We start from the raw sequence: 21,697 nt of genomic DNA, 5'->3' as shown, positions 1-21,697 counted from the left end.
CTCTGTATTAGTGACCATCACAAAGCACTGGGTTCACCTGTCAATTCATGGGGGGTTTTTTTGTTTTTTAATATTTTTATTGACTGCTAAAACATATAAACTTGCACAAGTATGGCATACAGTCACATTTTCTATAAACAGTAAACTCACATTGGAAACGTAACATAAAATTTCCATAAGGAGGCTGTAAAATCAGCTTGTAAGAAGCAACATGTTCTGCCCGCTGTAGCTCTTCCAGCTGGCTAGAACATACAATTCATGTTTTTAAACCAAACGTTTGTGCTTAAATGGTTTAATCATCAGTCACTCAAAGATATAGTATGCAGGACTTAAGTCCAACAGTGCTGACACCATCCAATATTTTTCTTGAAAAATGAACAATTAAGTTCAATTATCTTGTGTATGTAGGAATCAAGGAGCCCAAGTGATGGTCACTTTAAAAGATTATTTTTAAGTGTAGCAAGTAAAAGCTCTGTTCTCATTTTGATTATAAGCAAGATATATTTAGTTTGTTTCATATTGTTCTTGCACTTTTTGGGTTTGGTTTATTTTGTATTGTCTCTGTATTAGTGTCTTTACAGTAGCTCCTGAATAAATACGATTTTACTCAAATGGTCCACATGTGCATGTCATAGTAACTGGCGGGATTGCTGGAAAAGGAAGCAGGTGGGAGGGAGGTCAGACCTCAGACATTCTCCTACAGGTTAACTTTTACAGCAAGTCTCGGTCACCCTGACCTTGCTTTCCAAAAGACAAGAAGGCTTATGAGATTGCTGTGTGTGTATCCCTAATAATGTATTTATTTTGTGAGTTATCTACACTATATTTTCAGAAAGTGTCAGGGGATGGTTCATATCCCTGTATGCACACATCTTAGAAAATAGGCTCGTCAGCTTTGGGTAGAACTTTTGCTTGGTTATGGGACTGGGTGACCCAAGCATAAGAATTTGTCATACTGGGTCTTTTTTCCAATAGTGGCCATTTCAGGACCCAAGTACCTGGCAAGGTCCCAAACAGTAAACAGATCTCATGCTGCTACCATGTAGGGATAAGTAGTGGCTTCATTAATAACAGTTTATGGATTTCTTCTCCAGGAATTTATCCAGTTTTTAAACCCAGCTATGCTGTCTGCCTTAACCACATCCTCTGACAATGAATTCCAGAGCCTAATCGTGCATTGAATGAAAAAGAACTTTCTGATTTCTTTTGAATGTGCTACTTACTAACTTCATGGAGTGCCCACTAGTATCTGTATTTTATGAAAGAGTAAGTAACCAACTCATATTTACTCATTCTAATCCTCTCATCATTCTATAGACTTCTTTCATACCTCCCCCCCCCCCCAATGTCTTTTCTCCAAGCTAAACAGACCCAAACATTTTAGTTGTTCTTCATAAGAGAGCTGTTCTCTTCTCTGTACCTTTTCCAGTTCAACTATGTCCTTTTTGAGATGCACTAACCAGAACTGCACACAGCCTTTAAGTGCAGCCTCACCATATAGCAATACACAGGCATTATGACATTTGGCATTTTAATCTCCATTCCTTTCCCAATGATTCTGTTTGCTTTTTGACCACCCCCACCACACACTGAACTAAGGATTTCAAAGTACATCCACTTTGACACCCAGTAACTGTTAATATAGAACTCATGTTGCTTTTCCCCATATGCATCACTTTGCATTTGTCCACATTCAATTTAATCTGCCATTTAAATGCCCAGCCTTCCAGGGTTGCAAGACTATCCTGCCAGGAGTTTTGGAAAGAGTGAAATCTGTTTTAGTTTCGACAGGTTGGTGAAGCTGTCCGTGTTCGGTTTTTTCCCCCGTTTAATTTGATCAGAATGATGTGACTTGTTTAATTTGTACTTTCTCCTTAGCTTAGCATTGCTGCACTCCAGAGGAAGAACCATTCTGGAGAAGACGCTTATCAGTACTATATGCGAGTGCTGTAAGCATATCTTAATTACAGCAAGCAGAAAGTAAACGGTGTGCAATAAGAGAAGGGTAAGTGCAGGAGAAATTAAGTACAATTGCATGGACTTCTGTAAAATGTTCAGAAGAACTAACTTTTAAGATCGATTTCCTCTTTTGCTGGCTAGGGACTTTCATAATGAGTGCTGCACGAATAGAGAGGAAGTTTTGGACCTCATTCCATAACCTATAATATCTTTATTAGAATGCAGAGAGTAGCAGCACCAGCCAGCGAGAATCATCCTATGGTTTCCCAGAAATACATGTTTTTTTGCAAGGAGCAAAAGAGCACAGGGGGCCACGGGCAGAAATGGTGCGGGCCGCCACACTGACGGCAGAACCAACCTACCCTTCTTATCCATCAGCCACATAAAGAAGAAGCATGCCAGGAAACCAATGGGCCCCCACAGGACCAGCAGGGCTATTTCGACGGAGGAGAAACCGTAGGCCGCCTTGGCCGAGTTCTGGATGGGGCCCCAGGAGTTCCACATCAGGCCCTGCAAGAAGCCGAGCAGCGAGAAAAGGAAGAGCACCAGCCAGCGCCGGCTGTACACCCGGCCGCGGGCGCCCGGCGCCGCCGGCAGGGCTCGCCTGGGGGGCAGCGGCGGCCCAAGCAAGGCCTCCCTCTCCTCGGGGCTGCTCCAGTCCAAGCCCATGCTGCCTGCGGGAGGGAGCCGGGTCCTGACGCGTCGCTGGTGCTTCTTCTTCTTGTTGTTGTTGTTGTTGTTATGAGAGCGGCCGCCTCTCCGGGGCTCTCAACATCTCGTGGGCAGGAACCTGCTTCCAGCTCCCGGGGGACCCTCTCTAAAGTAGCGCGCGCCACCCCAACCGCTTTGGACTTCCTCCGCCCCGCAGCCCATTTCCACCTTCTCTCGCCGCCCCGCGAGGCTCTCCCAGAGGCAACTTAAAAACCGAGCTCCCCCTCCCCCCCGGGGAGTTGTGACAGTAAACGTACTGCCCTCCCTCGCTGAACAATTTGCAGATGCTCCCTATCGTAAAGCTAGCGGGCAGGCTAATAACGTGACGTCAGGCCAGCGAAGAGACGCTGTTCAAGGACCAATAGGAAGCTGCCGGCATTGACCAATGGGGAAACCGATTTACATCTGAACCAGGAAGTGGCTGGCAGCCTTGGAGATGGTCTGTCGCGTGGGTACGGTTGCTACTTCTGTCCTTTCCGGATAACTCAGAGCAGTTTCCTCTTCCCCCCCCCCTGTCTTGCTTGGGAATCCCTGCGGTTAAATTGCCCGGCCTCCGGCTGGTGTGATCCAGCCTGTGAAAGGAAAAGCAGCCCGTAGTGGTAGCACTGCATCCCAGGGAGAAGAGCATCCCAGTACGGGTGAAAGGAGTGGCAGCTGTGAACTGCACTAGGTCCCCAAATAATAGCCACCACCACGCCCAGGGGGCTGCCCTGACAGCCTACCTACCTACCTGAATCTCTCAGGTTGCGAAGATTTCTTCCCCGGGAGCTGCTGGTGTGAGAGAGATGCGGTTTCTCCCCAAAGAGTGCACTGTTCTGGAAACACCCTCAGCATTTCATCTTGTTTTCCTGGAGGCACAGAGCGCTTTCCTTCTCCGTTAAACGCAAAAGGGATCTGCTGCTGCCATGATGGAGAGGCCGGACACGCGGCAGCTTGCCCTCGAGGCGCTGATTCCGAATGAGAGAACGGATGGCCGAGGGTTGCCTGTTCAAGGTAATTGATATGGACATTTTCTGTACAAGTGCTGTAGGCTTGCTATACTGTACATCAACATTTCCAGTCGGTACGTTGAAGGTGAAGACTGATAATTGCTTTGCATATTCTTATGTTTTTGTAGCTTACGGTACATTGTTGTAAAATATGAAAGGTTTGAGGTCCCTATATTATAATTCAGATTTCGCATATGGGCTGATGGGGTTGAGTGCAAATACAGCTTGGAATCAAAGGGTCTGGGCAATGGTTGTTTATTAAAATTTATTAATCATTTCTGCTGAGGCCTGAAGCGATGTACAGAACAACATACATAAACCAGAATCACAAATATAAAACCTATATCAAATTTAGAAAAACACAGCATTAAATTACAAATAAAAATGCATAAGATCAGACTCATAGAATCTAGTCCTAAGCAGATTCATAAGATAGTAATCAATCAAAAGCAAACTTAAATAGTCTTAAGAAGTGCTTTCCAAGATTTAACACACTCCATGCAAATGCTCGGGGGAGAATAAGTACTTAAGGGAGATATGTAGTAAAGGAGGAGAGGATTGGGCTGCCAAGAGCGGGTAGGATAGGGTGCTCGCACTGCTCAGGTAGAATCCCCTCAGCGGCCCAAGGGCTCACCCCTCTAGCTCATGACAGTTGCAATTATAAATCTTACTCTCCACTGGTAGGAAGCCAGTGCAGAGATTTCAAATCAGGTGTAATATGTTAACAAAGGCCTATTCCAGAAAGTATGCGTATTGCTGCACGGTTTAACCATCAGGTTAAATAGGCGCTAATCCACTCCCTAATGCAATAGGGGGATTAGCGCCTATCTAACACGCGTCTGACGCAGAGTGAATGAGATAGCGCTCACAACACATGCAAATGCATGTGAATGAGGCTATTACTCATTCACTCCAATGCAAAAAAATAAAAGTGTGTCTCAGATGCACATTTATCGCTCAAATATTAACACCTGTTTGGAGCAGGCTTCAATAGCTGAGTGCATTGAAAAGAAGTACAGAAAAGCAGAAAAAACTGCTTTTCTGTACTTCTTTTTAAAAGTTAAAAAAAAAAAACTTCAGCCGCTGCATTGAAGACCGATGCTGATATGCTCGGCGTCTGTTTTCATAACCGGCCGGCTGCGTCATGAAAACCGACGCCGATAAACTCGGCATCGGTTTTCATAACCGCAAGCGACCCTAGCGCCTCCTTGCTAGCGTGACCCCCTAATTTGCATATAGCATGGCGCCCCCCTTGCAGGTACCATGCGTGCGTTAAGAAAGCGGGCGCTGAAAAGTCAGCGCCCGGTTTCCTTAATACTTATTGTATCGGCCACTAAGTAAGTTGTAAAGGTTTAAGTGAGATAGCAGATAACCCAAGATATAACACATTGCAAAAGAGTCTAATAAGTGCAAAAATCATCATCAGAGAATAAAGTTTTCAAATGTCTGCACATCCAGATCTTAAACAGAGAAGCATGGGTCACTACTTGACCCACTTGCCTTCATAGAAAGATCACCTTCCATTATAACTCCTAGGTTCCCAACCTACTTAGTGATGGATAAATTACAGCTGTCAACTACTAACATGGTAGGCGGATCAACCACAGGGGATCTATGCAGTATGATCGACTTGGTTTTATTGATATTTAGGAACAGTTTATTATGAAACAAGTATTGCTTGGTAGTATTTTGACAAATTATTGCATTTTTGTCTTCAGCACCTCTTCTGGGAGGGTATTTTAAGTATCCACCATTCTTTCCATGAAAAACTATTTCTTGGAGTCTACCCCTCTTGGAGTGTCATGTGATCCTCTAGTTCTTCTTTTTCACTGGAAAATTTTTCATTCTTATGCATTATCCGTACCTTTCAGGTATTTAAAAGTCTATATTATATCTCCTAGTCTCCCCTTTCCTCTAGGGTAAACTTATTTAAGTCCTTAAGTCTTATCTCATTTGGCTTTTGGTGCAGATCCCACCCATTTTGGTTGCCTTCCTCTGGACCGCTTCTATCCTGTCTCTAACCTTATTTGAAATATGGCCTCTAGAACTGAACACAGTATTCCAGGTGAGGCCTCTGTACAGAGACATGTCTTTCAAGGGGAGGGTCAACAGGCTGATTCCCTCCCTCCCTGGGTGGGAGGGAGGGAATCAGAATGGGCTTATCCTCTTGAGATATAGCTAAGTTTTTGTGCTATCAGGTAGGTTACCTCAAATTGTGTGTGTTAATTGCGATAATCCATGCTAACATTAATGAGCTGTTTTGCATAAATTTGCATATGATGCAGTTCATTTATATTTTTTTCAGTGTCATGATGAGTTTTTTACGTTAATGCCAAAATTCAGGTGTTTATGCCCTTTAGTAAATAGACACAGAGATCATCTATAGAAGAATATAGAATACAAGCGGGGGATCATCTATAGAAGAATATAGAATACAAGCCAATGAAGTATGTGAGAGATTTCCGGATAGGGTTATCCTATGAAGGGCATTCAAGATGCTTTTGAGAGTGCTCTGAATTTGGATCATGAAAATGTTATTATTTAACACCCAAGCCTGGAATTAATTGGGTTGTATGTTACAATTTTTTTTCCCAAGCAACCCAACAGATAAAGAAGATTCTACACAGACATTGATGTATTCTACATATACTTCCAGACTTCACAGAGTACCCTTTGGTGACTGTTACACAGGGGTTGTAATATCAAAGGTTCAGTTGTTAGCTCTGCCACAGTGCCAAAAAGGAATAATAGATACATTGCTGATGCCACATTAGTACGGGGACAGCTTAGTTGTGAATTTTGTTCTGTGTGTCCACACACTCCTTGGAGCTAAAGAATTTTGTACACTTCAGCTTGGGGACAATATTTAAATTGAGGTATTTTACTAACTGCAATTATGTGAGGAAAACTAAGAGACCTATACATATGGGGAGGTTAACTGATCATCAAAACTAAATTTGGACCAATGAAGTGAAAGATCTTTTAGTGCCATTGCCTTGAGAGGGGGGATATTTTTGAAGACTTTTTAATTTCTTTTTATCAAGTGAGGCTGAAATGGCATGATGGGGATCATGATCCAGAACTTCTATGGATGCAACATCTGTGGCAGTCTAAACTGGACACTCATCCAGATTGAATACTGATGTGGCATGGCATGGGATTTTATGATTGCAGCAACAATGGGATAATTTGATTTGATTTGATTTTGATTTTTACTGTTTGTACTGCTGACAATCTGTAAGAAATATATGCATGGGGCACTGTGTCTTTACATCTGTTATGCAAAAATCAGGATTTCTTGTTCATGTCATGAGCATTAACCACCATTCAGTTACAGCAGAGAATTTCTTCCTTTTTTCTGACATCAGCCTTTATATTTGGGGACAGCAGGATATGAAGTCAGTAGTTCTCTGCCTCCAGGTGGTGGTGGCAAGGCTGGGTTAGCAGGAGCGAAAAAAAATAAAAAAGAAGGAAAAAAAAACCAGGGGCAAAAGACTCACAGGCCGATGCAATAAAGTGCACTCAGCCTGGCGCACAGGTTAACCTGCGATTGGACGCCTGCTTTGGATGTGCTAGACTAACACCCGATGCAATAAGGGGGATTCGCATGTTCAAAATTTGCGTCCAAATGCATAGTTAACAGCACTCATCACATGTAAATGCCATGTAGATAAGGCTATTAGCTTTACCCCCCACCCCCCCATGCAAAAAATCACCGTGCACCCGATACACACTTTTTAACATGGCAGATTTAACACCAGTCACAGAGCTGGTGTAAAGTCTTGCCACACGTCACGGGCTCAACTAAAAAAAACAAAAAATATTGCTTTTTTTAGGTTCCTCCTACTTAGTATCATCACAATTCTAAGATCTACTCCTTGCGATGACTAAAAATGATTAATAAATAAAAGGCTTGATGAAAAAAAAATTGGGGGGGACTACGACACAATACACACGCTCCAGGCTGTGTATATAATATGTGTATGTTTTGCCAGTAATTATCCCTACCATGTACTTTTTAGCGTGGCAGCTCATCAGAATATTATATTTTGCCCAGGAGAGGTGGATGTGCGTGCGTTGAAAAAACGGGTGCCCAGTTTGGACGCACATTTTTACGTGTGGGATATTGCATCGGCTCCACAAAAATAAAGCTGTGCTTCCCTCTTCAAATTCAGTTCCCATTTGGGCCTGGCTGGAACATATCCATTGCCCACGTAGAGCTGGGCTGAAAAAAAAAAAGAGAGAGAAAAAAATGCTAAGGGATAATCTGCTCAAATACCCCCCTTCCCCCGCATAGTGATGGCAGAGAGGGGCACGAAATGCCTCACCTGCGGGAACCGCAAGCAGAGGTCTCTATAGTGGACTTGTTTTGTGTGCAGTGCGACACGTTGGAAGGCCTTTGCAGAGATGCAGGTACGGCAGGGAGCATCAGAGGTGGGAGACCAGATCAGAGGGGGCAGATGCAAAAGGTGCCTCGGGGGAGGAGCCAACACCCGCACAGCGGGAAGTCCAGGGGGCAACAGCACTGGAAAGGACCCCAGACTGGAGCAAGAATGCGGACATAGGCTCGTTTCACAGCGCACAGTCGGGGACCCAGTCCTAGTAGAGATTGAGGGAGCAATGGATTTCTCCATGGAGTTCATCATCCTAATGCACAGGGAAATGAAAGGTAAGACAGCTACTGAAAGCAGAGGCCCTAGATAGTCTCCATGGACCCCCAGGGAGAAGGAAGCAGGGACAAAAAGAATCCAATTGGGAAAGGAAGTATTTCACTCCCCAAAATTTTCACCAAGGCTCTTCCTCTTGGCTTGTAGTCCTCAAAGTCTGAGCACGAAGAACATGAACCATCCTCAGGGTTCTGGAGAGGACTAACAGGGGGAAGGTGATCTGCAGGAAGACAACGATGCTGGGGTTAGGTTTTCCAGAAAGGAGAAGCTAGCTACACTCATAGCTAACGTGGAACAGTCATTGGACCTAACCGAGGAGGAGAAGGATAAAGGTCATGGGGACCCAGTTCTCATTGGGATTAGGAAACCAACCAGAACCTTTCCCCTTCATTCAGCCATCAGGAAACTATTGTGATAGAACGGGAGGCCCTAGATACAGCCCTACAGATTAGGAATACAATGGGAAAATTATATCCACTACAGCAAAAAGAGCTAGAACAATTATTTAAAGTTCCAAACATGGATGCCTCAGTCACAGCAGTGAAGAGGAAAACCATGATTCCAGGAGAAGGGGGGTGCAGACCTTACGGATACACAGGACTGGAATATAGAATCTTTAGTTGGCAGGCAGCAATATGTGGTGGATATGTAGCCAGAGCAATGGTGAAGTGGCTACAGCGAGAGTGTGTAAGTAGGAAAGAAATAGAAAATGAGGTGGATATGGAGGCTGCGAAGGTAGAATCAGGGGCAGCAGCATGGGAGGCACTTTGTATGATTTAATTAGGACCTCATCCAAACAAGTGGCCACAGTTGTTATGGCAAGGAGGTTCCTGTAGCTGAGGCAGTGGGCAGCTGACTCTCCCTCCAAGATCCATTTAAGCAGGCTACCCTTCAAAGGCTGCTTGTTATTTGGGGAAGATCTAGGAAAATTGGTTAAAAAAAATCTAGGAGATTCCAAACCTCAAAGATTTCCAGAGTATTGAGGCTGAAATATAACAAGAACCTTTAAGGGTTGACCCAAAGAGTCCAAGCAATATAAGCCAGTTAAGGGGTCATACCCATAAAGGGGGAGAGCCCAGTTTAGGCTGATTTTTTGGGGGCAACCAGAAGGGGAAAGCAAGAGAGAGCCTCCCAAAGTGTCTACCACACCTTTGCTGGCCCAGTGGCTTCAGAAGGGTAGATGTCTGCTGAGCCGTTGGACCAGCAAAGGTGTGGTAGACAGGACTTCCTTATATACTGCAGCCTGTTAGGGCCACACCTATTGCTGGTCCAATTGGGAGTCAGTGTGGGTAGTCTTCCTGTCTTTTCTTCTCCTGAACTTTACTAGAAGGCCTTTGTAGTTTCAGAGTCCCTGTGGCTCTGTTGTCAAATCCTCCAGCTCTGAACTCCTGAGACTGCGGGTTCGAATTCCACTGCCCCTGATAGAATACCCCCCCCCCTCCTCCCAGTAGCCCCTCCCGAGACTGCTAATCTGGCTGTTTCCAGGTGTTCTTCATAGAACTCAGCCACTAGATCCTCTACATGAACATGATGTGCAGGTTCCTAGCTACAATCTTCGAGGCTGTATCCTTTTACCATGACTGGTTCTGGCAGCGGGGGTCACCTGCCAGGGAAAGGGTTAGACTTGTACAGTTTAAGAAAAGCTACATGAAAAACAGGTTGAATATGCAAGGTATCGGGAAGCTGTAGCCAAAAAGTCACTGGATATTTCTGCTCCTGGATCAAGAAAGGTCCCATGAACTTCTGTTCAAGTTTGTTAAACATAGAAATGATGGCAGAAAAGGACCAAATGGTCCATCCAGTCTGCCCTGTAAGCTTGTGGTAGTATCTGCTGCGCTGTGTAGGTTACTCCATGCTTATCGGTTTCCCGGACCGTAAAAGTCAGGGCCCTCGGTGGTTGCCATCTGAAGCCAATTCCCAGAAACACTTTGCTGGTGAAGCAGAGAGCAATGTTTGAGTTGCATAAAAGTAGCAAACTTATTGGTTTAGGGTAGTAACTGCCACTTCAGCAAGTTACCCCCCTGTTAATGTTTCCCCAGACCGTAAAAGTCGGGGCTCTTTGTTGCTGTATGAATTCATTTCTCATTTTTCCCCTTGTTGTTGAAACAGAGAGCAAAGTTTGAGCTGCATCAAAATATCAGGCTTATTGGTTTAGGGTAGTAACCACCATATTAGAAATTTTCCCCCATGCACTCTTTTCTTCATTTCCATCCTTTAGCCTTTAGGGATCCACAGTATTTATCCCATGCCCTTTTGAATTCTTTCATTGTTTTTGGTTTTCAACACCTTCTCTGGAAGGGCATTCCAGGCATCCACCACCCTTTCCGTAAAGAAATATTTTCTGATGGTTCTGAGACTACCTCCCTGGAGTTTCATTTCGTGACCCCTAGTTCTATTGATTTCTTTCCAACAGAAAAGGTTTTACATTTGTACATCATTACAACCTTTCAGTTATCTGAAGGTCTGTATCATATCACTCCTGTGCCTCCTCTCTTCCAGGGTATACATATTCAGATCCTTCAGCCTCTCCTCATAGGTTTTCTGATACTGACCCCCACACCATTTTGGTCGCCTTTCTCTGGACCGCTTCCATCCTGTCCCTATCCCTTTTGAGATATGATCTCCAGAACTGAACACAGTACTCCAGGTGAGGCCTCACCAAGGGCATCATCACCTCCTTTTTCTGGATTGAGCCCTCTCCACTGACCAAGGAAATGTGGATTTCCATGCTTATAGAACTATTTCAACTGGAGTATGGCTCTATGTACCGACATTTCTCCATCAAGAAGAAGCGTTTATTCAGAGTACTATGGACTCCTTTTTATGATCATATGCCAGACTCTGCTAGATGGCTTGCACCATGGAAGGATGCCTGATGTTAACTTGGGGTACCATTTCGGCTTCGTCTTTTCCTCTCCCTCTCCTTTTGTGATTCCCGCTTTGGATGGATGGTCCACCCGGTGCAAACTAACAGTGACCAGTAGGAGGTGGTGTGACCTTTTTGACCTGTATATCTTAGTTTAATCTGGACTGCGTTTCTCCCTTGTGCGAGCAAAGTAATACTATGTGACTATGAAGCTATGGGGTGGAGGGTTATCTGGGGGTGTAGTGGGAATCAGTTGTATTCTATGGGAAAAAAATTGTAAAATGACTTATGGAAGTTATACAACAGCGCTGTGTAACTGTTTTATTTGTCATTTGTAACATGTCGGCTTTCATAATAAAAAATATTATTTAAAAAAACCCCAAAAACTTGATGCTAGAAAACTGGGCATAGTGGTGAAGAAGGTAAACACAAGAGTGGCATTGCTAATAGAAGGGTCAGTGCCAAGCAAAACTATTCTGTTCTACATATGGAGAGACAGAGATCATCAAGTGCCAAGAGGTGCAATCAGAGACCAAGAAAAAGTGACAGAAAGATACAGAAATACTTCCAGTTGTTTTGGTTGGCACCAGCTTGATTATAAAGGATTTCCATCATAATATGTTTCCTGTATATATATTACACTGTGGGCCAGATTTTAAAAAGTTACGTGCGCCGGGCCTATTTTAAAAAGGCCCAGGATGCGTGTAAGTCCTGGGGCTTGCAAAAAGGGGTGGGGTTGGGGGCCCGAGGCTCCAGGCACAGCGGCCATTTGCCGCTGTGCTTGGGATCGCGCGCCGGCAGTCGCGCGCAACGTACTTCAGCCCCAGGCCTGAAGTATGTTTGGAAACAACAAAAAGAAAACAAAAAAGGTAGGGGGGAAAGAGAAGGTGGGGTGGGGGGAATGGAAGGGAACAGGGGAAGGCAGTGCGGCTCGGTGCACTCAAGGTGCACAATGATGCAGCCCCTTGTGTGCGCCGACCCAGGATTTTATAACATGCGCGCACCTGCGCGCACATGTTATAAAATCGGGTGTACATGTGTGCATGCCGGGTAGCGCACACACATGTATGCCCGTGCCCAACCTTTTAAAATCTACCCCTGTATGAGCTCCAGAAGGAAGATTTTGTTGGCACAATACAGTTATTAAAAAGAGCGCTAGCAGTAAATTTGACAGATTGAGATTGTATACAACATACTCTGGCCCATGCATGAGTTTCATTCCTACCGTGGTAATCACAAAACAAACCCATTCGGAGACACACCCCCAGGAGAAAGACCATTTGAATGTGAATGTGAGATAAGGTTTGCCAGAAAAGCAAACCTTTATAGTATTATACAGATCTTCATAGAAGAGAAGAATCTATGAAATGTAATAAATGTGGAAAATGTTTTATGTACAGATTAAAACTTGAGAGAGAGACCACCTAAAGGTACAGCATTTGAAAAGTGCTATCTATCCAGATCTAAGTTTGAAGAGTATTTAAGCATTCACACTGGAGAGGCCATTTATATGCATTACAGTAAAAGAGAACAGTGATATGAGGCAGCAGGGAGCTGCAATAATATTTAAAAAGCCCTGGTTTGGTCATATATCTGTTAGAGCATAATGGCTTAAAAGAAACAAATGTTATAACCATTTTGGAAGGACTTTGTGTAATTCTGCTCTTTCTGTATTATTTAACTCCTTCTCGCTACGGGAAGATGTATTTGGATGTACTTTTTTTTCCCTTTTTGTGCATATTGGAAAAACGCTTAGTACAACAGACCTCATAAGAGTAGTAGTTCTAGGACATGACATTTCAAAGGGAGTATTTTATACATCACTTGAGTTTGTTTAGCATTGCTTGAGCACTGGGTGAAGGGCCCCCGATCTCCAGTGACCACAGAAAAGGCTGCAAAATTCTGCCCTTACTGTGGAACTTCCCAGTCTCTGAGGAATCCTTGCAGAGTCACGGGGCAACCTGGGGAAGGGGGGGCTGACTGGGATTGGGGTGCACTCCTTCCCTTTCAATTTACTCCTTTCTCCTCCTCTTCCTTCCTGTGCGTAGCGATCTAGAAAGAGGAGAAAGAGAGTAATAGCATTTCATGCTGCATCTACTGCCTTCTGCTGCTCGTGCCCGATGGTGCTTTTAACAGCGCAGCACTATAGTGTACCAACCGGTGAAACAGTTCTCTGCAGGGAGAACTGTACTGCTACTGGTAATAGAATCCACATGTTGAAAGGGTGATACTGGACCTGGTGTTTACAAATGGGGAGTGTTTCTGATGTCAATAGTGAGTGATCATCACATGGTGTCGTTCAATATTAGAGCACAGTTGTGGTGATTCATTCAATGACAAAGATCCTAGATTTCAGGAAAACTAACTTTTTTTTAAGATGGGGAAGTACCTTAAGGAACTATTAACTGGGTGGGAAAGGCAAGGGGAGCTAGAAGAGCAGTTGGCAGGACTAAAAAAAAGTTATCATAAGGGCAACAAATCTTGTTTGATAGAAGGCATGGACCCTTGGACTGAGGTGGAATTGGCGCAACCTGGAAGGTGGCACCCTGCAGGTCTCTACCGTTGGCTGGAGGAATCAGATGAGGCAGAGGCCCTGCTGGAGCTTCATCTATACCAGTCCACGTTACCCTCAGGTTGAGCCCTCAGGTGCTGGGGCTGGCAGGTCTCAGGTGGGAGCCTCTGCTGATGAACAGGACATCTGTGCAGACGAAGTCCAAAGATAGAATGGGTTAAGGCCAATACCGGGAAATCCGTCCAAGGGAAGGAGCAGCACAGACAGGCAGGCGAGGAGATGTAGAATACCGAAGACTGACCACAAGGACTGGAAAAAGATCTAAAGATGAAGACCACTGGAACCAAGGACAATGACGGCCAGAAACTGAAGACAAGGAAGGGCCAGGAGCTGAGAACGCTGATAGGACGCTGAGGCAACTCATGCTACAGAGGCTGTAGGAGACCTGTTGCCGAGGTAAGGACTGCAGAGTGAATGGGCCTTATATAGGCCAGGACTCATGATGTCATCCGAGGGCACAATGGGGGATTTCTCGCCGTGGGCCCTTTAAATTGAAGAAGGTCGGGCACGCATGGGCCTTTGAGCAGCTATGTTGGGAAGCCGGTAGCATTTTGCTTGGCGTCATATCGGGCCTGTTTGGACATGGCGGCTTGCCACGTGTCTGCCTTGGAAGGTCCTCTTCGGCGTCAGGGGTCCAAGCTAGCGGCTCGGGGCTAGAGGTAAGTGCAGCAGTTCGCAGGGATGGCCTGCAGACCACCAAATGCAACAAGGCCACTGTGGTCTTCTAGGTAAGTGGCTGAAAAGGTAAGGGAAAAAGGTGTGCATTCATCAACTGCAAGAAATCACAAAAAGAAGAAAACAGGCAACAATATATGGAATAGGAAAATAGAAGAAAAATGCAAGTGGAAGAAAAATAGCTAATACAGTAAAACAGGGGAACAAGACTGTAGGTATATTAATGATAGGCAGAAGTGCAAAAGTGGTATTGTAAAAGTCAGGTAAAGGGGCGGAATTTGTAGAGCCCTATGAGGAGAAAACCGAGGTGCTTAAGAAATATTTCTGTTTAGTATTTTCTAAGGAAGGGCTTGGGGTAGAGCCACAGAAAATACTGCCACAGATAGGAATGGAAGTGAGAGAGATCTCAAGAAGACTGCGTTCGTGAGGAGGAACTAGCAAAACTAAGAGGTAAACCAATGGGACCAGACGGTATATATCCGAGAGTACACTGCTCTGAATGTCCATTTTTAGGGCTCGTAAAGCAATAAAGAAAAAATCTTAAATCAGTATTTAGAGGACTCTGTCAGTTCTGCTGTCTGACCTTTTCATTGCTTATTTTAGAGTCAGGAGACAGGCAGATGTGGTTCCTCATTATAAAAGTGAAAAATTAATAAATAGATTTGTTGTTATTTTTGTGCCAATCCCCTAAGGTGTTCCTATTCTTCTAAATTTACTGTATGTATACACATCAGGAACAGTATGTTATGAAACCCTGCCCGCGGGTCCCCCCGCGAGCAGGCACTCACCCCATGTTGCTGCTGCTTCACCCGACGCGGCGTGGACGCCGCCGTCGGGCCTTTCATCGTGGTTGGAGCCGTGGACTGTAGTGCTTCCTGCGGCCCGGAGGCCGCCCTGGGGTCTTGTCGTCGCCGTGAAAGGTGCCATGGACTTCTGCTGGAGCTGCCGCCGGCATCATCGTGATCTTCGCGGCACTAAGGCTGCATCCCCAGGCTCGAGTGGCGGCTGGAGCCGCCCCCGGGGCCTCCTGCAGCAGCTGGAGCCGCTGCCGTCTTCGGGGCATGCCTCCAGGCCCAGCCCTGCGTCTCTGACGTCGGTGCATGCCGCTGTCCGCGGTCCTGCACAAGCTCCTTCTCCTTCTAGGTGCCGGCGCGTGCTTCTCTGCTGGATTTAAAGGGCCAGACACAGGAAGTGTGCTGGCCCCACCTAGGGAGTAGACTTCATGCTCCAGCCCTATATAGGGCTGCTTCGTCTCTTCAGTCTTTGCCTTGCATTGGAGTTACTTCACTCTGGAGGCTCCTGCCTGCCAGAGTTCCGTCAGGTCTTCTTCGTGGAGCTCCTCTTCGTTTCATTTCGTCTCGCTACGTCAAGTTATGTCTTCATGCCATGTCTTCATGCCTGAGGTCCTCGTCCAGGTGTCCTGGTGTTCATCTCCTGGTGTTTCGCCTCCTGGTGTCCTGCCCTCTTTGGTGTTCACGTCTGCGCTCCTGAGCCTTCTGGTCCTGTCGGTCTGCTCCCTCAGACGACGTCTTTCCCGGGTTGGAGAGGCCTGCAGGTGGACTGGAGTCCTGAGCTCCTGAGCAGTCTCGTCCTGCCAGCTGTGTTGGTGCTTCGGATGACATCGGCTTCTTCGTCGGAGTCCCACCTCGACTGGATCCTTCCTGCGCTTGTCCTGCTCCCAGCGAGGTCCGTGACCAGTCTCCTCGGGCTCTGTAGGGCGCGTAGTGGGACAGGGTGGTCCACGACCAGTCCCGCTGGTGGACTGAGTAGGGCACCCTGAGAGACAGTGCCAATGTCCTCCTGCCTTGCATCTTGACTTGTTTGGATTTCAAGTTCCTCGTCATGTCTGTGGTGCCGTCGTATCAACCCAAGTTTTCGCCTGTGATGCCGTCGCATCAACCCAAGTCTGCCATGTCTTCGTGTCAAGGCCTGTCTGCCCTCGACCTCAGGCCAGGCCTGCTGCTCCATGCCGATCCAAGCGGCAGGTCCGAAAGGGCTCGGAATGGTCGGAGGACCATTCACTTTCCAACATCATCCTGTTGTTGGCCTTGGGAGCTTGCAGGCCTGGCGGAGGGTCAGACCATCTACCACAGTGGAACACGCCGTCAACCCTCGGTTCGGTCCTAGATCCGTCTGGGGTCGGGCTGAGGCCCATGGGCACACTAAACACCCCTCACGTAACAGAATGCAAGGCCTTTCGAGGCCGTTATCTAACACAGTAACTAGTAAGTATATTCACTGCCTTATGTTTTTGTGCTATATATATATCTATACACACACACACACACGTATTTATATTATCACTCTTTATATGTTATTCATATTATTTAAAATGTGTAAGTTGTGCTTCCCTCGACCTGACGCAGGAAAAGATGGCTCCATGGGGAAGGTTCTCAATACCCTCTTTATTTTCTCTTAAATGTCTTTGTTGGCAGTCAAAAATTTACCAGCCCGTCTCCTATTTGTAGTCTGCTGTATACCAGAATTGTAGGGCTTTGCGCAGAGAAGTGATGGCTGGTAAACGCTGCGAGAGACCCTGGATAAGTAATGGCAGGTGCAGAGAGCAGTGATAAAGCGGTTGGCGTACTCTTGGAAGAGATGATGCAGTCTGTCTCAAAAAGACTGTGGGTACTTTAGAAGATCAATTAAATAAACTGCAATCGGCGCTTGAGGAAATAAAAGATGGAATTGACTCACATCCCCAGCATCTCAATGCGGCAGAGCAAAGAATTTCCATTCAAGATGATGAATCGGCAAGAATGTCTCAAGCCATCTCGAAGTTACAGAAATCTAATACTTCACTTATGGAACGGCTCAAAGACCAGGAGTACCGCGATCGCCGAAATAACTTAAGGATTGTCAGTCTCCCTGAATCTCCAAAAGACGGCAACCTGTTAGAATTCATTGAGTATTGGCTCCCAGCCCAGCTTGGCCTACAACGATCTGATGATCTGATCAGGTGTGAACGCATTCACAGAGTCATAGTCACTTATAAAAATGGTGAACAGCCAAGATTGATAATAGCGAAAATTTTGAATTGGTCACATAAAGTTTGCCTATTGCAAGCATATAGTAATTAAAATATGTTGGAGTATAACAGACATAAGATCCTGATCTTTAATGATTATTCTCCCTGAGTTGCAGCCCAATGACAAATCATGACACCATACTTAACTGACCTGCTGCACAAAAGACATCAAAGCAGTTCTATCTATGAAACAAAAGGCCTACAACTTCATTGCTAACGTACCTCCAACTGACGGCACAGAGGACAATCTCACTACATAGGACGGAGATTGGTATATGGGAGGTAATCATCAGGCCGGTTTAAGCTGCTGGGAGAACATACTCATGAAGATCCTACTGCCAATATAAACGTTTTTCTGCCTGATATTTTTCGTCGGTCATCTGTTTGTTTTGTTTTTTAGACCTGCATTTTGCTGACATGTGTTGACCAGTAGCATTTCACTGGTTTTTGAGGATTATTTTGAATTATATGTCATGTATAACCGCTGGTCTATTTTTGTTTTGTTTTGTTTTTGTTTTCCCTTCATGATCGACATGTTCCCCAGTTCTCGGGGCAGAATTCTGTCTCGTGAGATGAGATGAGAAAGAGAAATATCATTGCGGTAAATAGAATTATTCAGCCTTGACCCATTTTTGTGGCAAAGCCTGCTCAGAGTATATTAATATACAGTCTCACCCTGTTGTGTTGGGGGCACTACAGACAAACAACTCTTTGTTTAGAGCATGGACTGAGTGGTTAAAGTGTCATGACGATCCAACAGAACTAGTGAACAACGTTTGTTTCAGTCCATTTCTCCTCCAATGTGTCTGCTTATTTCTATATTGCTATGTGACCTCTAATTATTAATTCCTAAAAGGATTTAAACATAATATCTGTATATTTTATTGCATGCGTTTGATTATATTAGGTTTATCTGTGTGATATTTATTTATCTTGAATATTGGACAGGTCTGAGTCTATTAATCCTCCAGTCTGACTGTGTTTGACAGGTTTTCAATCTGTTATATGCTTGTTTCTCATCATATATGATTTTCCATTCTATATATGAGAACTACTAGAGGGAGGGGGGAGAAAAGAATTCAGCCTGGGCGTTCCCTGGTCATGGCTGGATAATGGCTGGGTGGGTTGGCCCTAAGCACAATTGGACGAGGTTCAAAAGCTTGGTACGTGTGTTTGTGTTTGTGTGTGTGTATGTGTGTTTGGGAGTGGGGGGCTGGATCCAGTGGGAAAGCTGTGAAAACATAACATGGTTATTACTCAAAGGGCCACATCTGTCTTGCCCCTATCAACACCAGAGGGGCTTGTCTACCTCCACTGTGCCTCCTGTCATGCCTCTATTAGCTACTAGCAAAACTAAATAGGTTTCACTGGTCTATTTCACTTTTTTATAATAATATAGCCACAGTGTAAGATGAAACACCTAAATTATACAATAATGTCATGTTGTGGGACCCACGCTCACAGAGTTAGTATATCAGTCAAACTCATAATTTGATCATGGTTCACTTTACTTTATTTTCAAAAGGTTTTTTTGCATTTTCTCATAAATGCTGTCATAGGATGAGCATTCCATTAAAGTTCATATTGCAATAGTCACGATCATTCAATAATCCAATGGCGCAATACTCATCTGAATGTATTCTAAAGAGTCCCAAAAAGTTCTGACACGATTGCATTTCGGATCAACCGGTCTTGCTTCAGGGGAAACTATGTTCAAAACCTGTACTTCATTTCATAAATGACTTAAGGGTTTCTGGAATACACGGCTGTGTATATTGGGCGTGTTTTTGTGATTGAGATACCTCTATTAACACCAGGAGGGTTAGGATTGAGATTGTTGCTATGTGGGTGTCTGTGGTTGTGGGGATTGTTATGAGGCGTCGTGGGAGGATGTGTTTTTTTGTATGAGGTGCAGCTGCAGTTTGGGGGAGGGAGTAGAAGTAGGTGTGCCTGGTGGGAAGGAGCAGGGTAGGCGTGCAAGGGTTTGGCGGTGGAGGAATAGGTTGGTTCGGGGTTGGGGTGGGGTTGGTTTAGGGAAAGATTTTCAGGAGAGGGGTATGTGTATTGGAGGTGCTAGGTTTGTTGCAATCCGCTTAGAGTTGGTACGGATGGTATAGAGGTTTGGGAGTTAGTTTCAGATGGTGTTAGAAACGTGGGCGCACGTCAGCTCTTTATGAAGGGACACACTGATGCCCCTGTGACTTGGAAGCAGTGAAGTAGGTTGCTGGCATCAATTGGGGGGTGGAGCGAGGGTCGGTGTTCTGAGAGTTGCGTAGAGGGCAGGAATGCTGGGCCGACTCGTTGTTGATGGCTCTGGACTCCGCCGGCATGGCGGAGTCACTGTCCTATGTTACCGGCCTCAAAGATAGAAAGTGACAGATCGCTTCTGATGCTACGGCTGTTTCTTGGATCTTTACAGATTTCTTTCTAGAGCTTTATAGCTGGAAATGGGCAAATGAGATTGAAAAAGCAGATTTCTTTAAAGATTTTACTTGGCCCCAGATCTCCCAAGAGGAGTTGGGCCTTTTAAACAGACCTGTCACAGACTCTGAAATTCATGGAGTGATCAAAAAGTTAAAATTGGGTAAAGCTGCAGGGCTTGAAGGCCTAGGCTCCGAATTCTATAAAAGTTTGAAGTTTAAACTTCTTGGGCCCTTGACAAAATTGGATAATGATATTTTGAATACAAGGTGTTTCTCTCCAGAGGTGAGCCAGTCACTTATTGTCGTATAAGAATCGAGATCTCCAACAGGCTGTCATGTTGGACTGTCTCATTCATAAATGTAGACATTAAATTATTTGACACAATACTGACTGCCAGATTGAATATGGTACTTCCGTTACTGATTGCTCCAGAACACATAGGATTTGTTAAAAAAAAATGTCATGGTGTACAAAGGTTCATATCGGCATTATTGATGAAAAATGTGAAATCCGGACTGATATTGAGCCTAGATGCAGAAAAGGCTTTTGATTCCATAACTTGGAGCTGTATGTTTTGGGTTTTGACACAATATGGTAATGTTGTGAATTGGCTCAAAGCTATTTATTTCAATCCTAAGGCACAGATCTTAATAAATGGGCAAGTGCAAAGCTTTCTTAACCTCCCTCACGGCCATGGGCTTCAAACAACTCATCAACATGCCCATGCATAAAGCCGGACATACGCTCGACCTCATTTTCATTAACTCCAGCTTCGCACAGCACTCACCCCCGTCATGCCTCCCTGTTCCATGGTCTGACCATTCTATTATCACTTCTACCCTCAAGATGATAGGAAGTCCCTTAGCTCATCCCCCCCCCCCTCACCACACTGCATTACAGGAAATCCTGCACTTCAGACGTCCTCAGCAATTCTTTGGTCAAAGAACTTCCTAACCTTGATTTATCAAACCCCAATTCAGCCCTACTGTCTTGGCAAAACATCACGGGTGGATTAGGTGATGGAGGATAGCAAATGTAACCCCAATATTTAAAAAGGGCTCCAGGGGCGATCCGGGAAACTACAGACCGGTTAGCCTGACTTCAGTGCCAGGAAAAATAGTAGAAAGTGTTCTAAACATCAAAATCATAGAACATATAGAAAGACATGGTTTAATGGAACAAAGTCAGCATGGCTTTACCCAGGGCAAGTCTTGCCTCACAAATCTGCTTCACTTTTTTGAAGGAGTTAATAAACATGTGGATAAAGGTAAACCAGTAGATATAGTATACTTGGATTTTCAGAAGGCGTTTGACAAAGTTCCTCATGAGAGGCTTCTAGGAAAAGTAAAAAGTCATGGGATAGGTGGCGATGTCCTTTCATGGATTGCAAACTGGCTAAAAGACAGGAAACAGAGAGTAGGATTAAATGAGCAATTTTCTCAGTGGAAGGGAGTGGACAGGGGGTGCCTCAGGGATCTGTATTGGGACCCTTACTGTTCAATATATTTATAAATGATCTGGAAAGAAATACGACGAGTGAGATAATCAAATTTGCAGATGACACAAAATTGTTCAGAGTAGTTAAATCACAAGCAGATTGTGATAAATTGCAGGAAGACCTTGTGAGACTGGAAAATTGGGCATCCAAATGGCAGATGAAATTTAATGTGGATAAGTGCAAGGTGATGCATATAGGGAAAAATAACCCATGCTATAATTACACAATGTTGGGTTCCATATTAGGTTCTACAACCCAAGAAAGAGATCTAGGTGTCATAGTGGATAACACATTGAAATCGTCGGTGC

General features: G+C 44.9%; 2 protein-coding genes across 4 annotated transcripts in view; one reads left to right on the top strand and one right to left on the bottom strand.

The window, feature by feature from the left end:
* The window catches only part of SLC49A4 (solute carrier family 49 member 4), a 92,586-nt gene extending 89,665 nt beyond the window's left edge, over nucleotides 1-2,921 (bottom strand). Inside the window, exon 1 of one of the 3 annotated variants that reach the window (XM_029605219.1) lies at nucleotides 2,322-2,921. In XM_029605219.1, coding sequence (XP_029461079.1) covers nucleotides 2,322-2,628 — 307 coding nt within the window. In that variant the 5' untranslated portion in view covers nucleotides 2,629-2,921. The remainder of the gene's footprint in view (nucleotides 1-2,321) is intronic. The other 2 variants (XM_029605218.1, XM_029605217.1) reach the window with 2 other exon arrangements.
* Nucleotides 2,922-3,051: 130 nt separating this feature from the next.
* Nucleotides 3,052-21,697, top strand: part of HSPBAP1 (HSPB1 associated protein 1) — a 150,552-nt gene continuing 131,906 nt past the window's right edge. Inside the window, exon 1 of the mRNA XM_029605215.1 lies at nucleotides 3,052-3,663. Within this exon, the coding sequence (XP_029461075.1) occupies nucleotides 3,576-3,663 (88 nt within the window). The 5' untranslated portion in view covers nucleotides 3,052-3,575. The remainder of the gene's footprint in view (nucleotides 3,664-21,697) is intronic.

The sequence above is a fragment of the Rhinatrema bivittatum genome, chromosome 6 (assembly GCF_901001135.1).
Source record: "Rhinatrema bivittatum chromosome 6, aRhiBiv1.1, whole genome shotgun sequence".
NCBI classification, from domain to species: domain Eukaryota; kingdom Metazoa; phylum Chordata; class Amphibia; order Gymnophiona; family Rhinatrematidae; genus Rhinatrema; species Rhinatrema bivittatum.
Note: the sequence above shows the minus strand (reverse complement) of the source record. Positions and strands in the feature narration are given on the sequence as shown.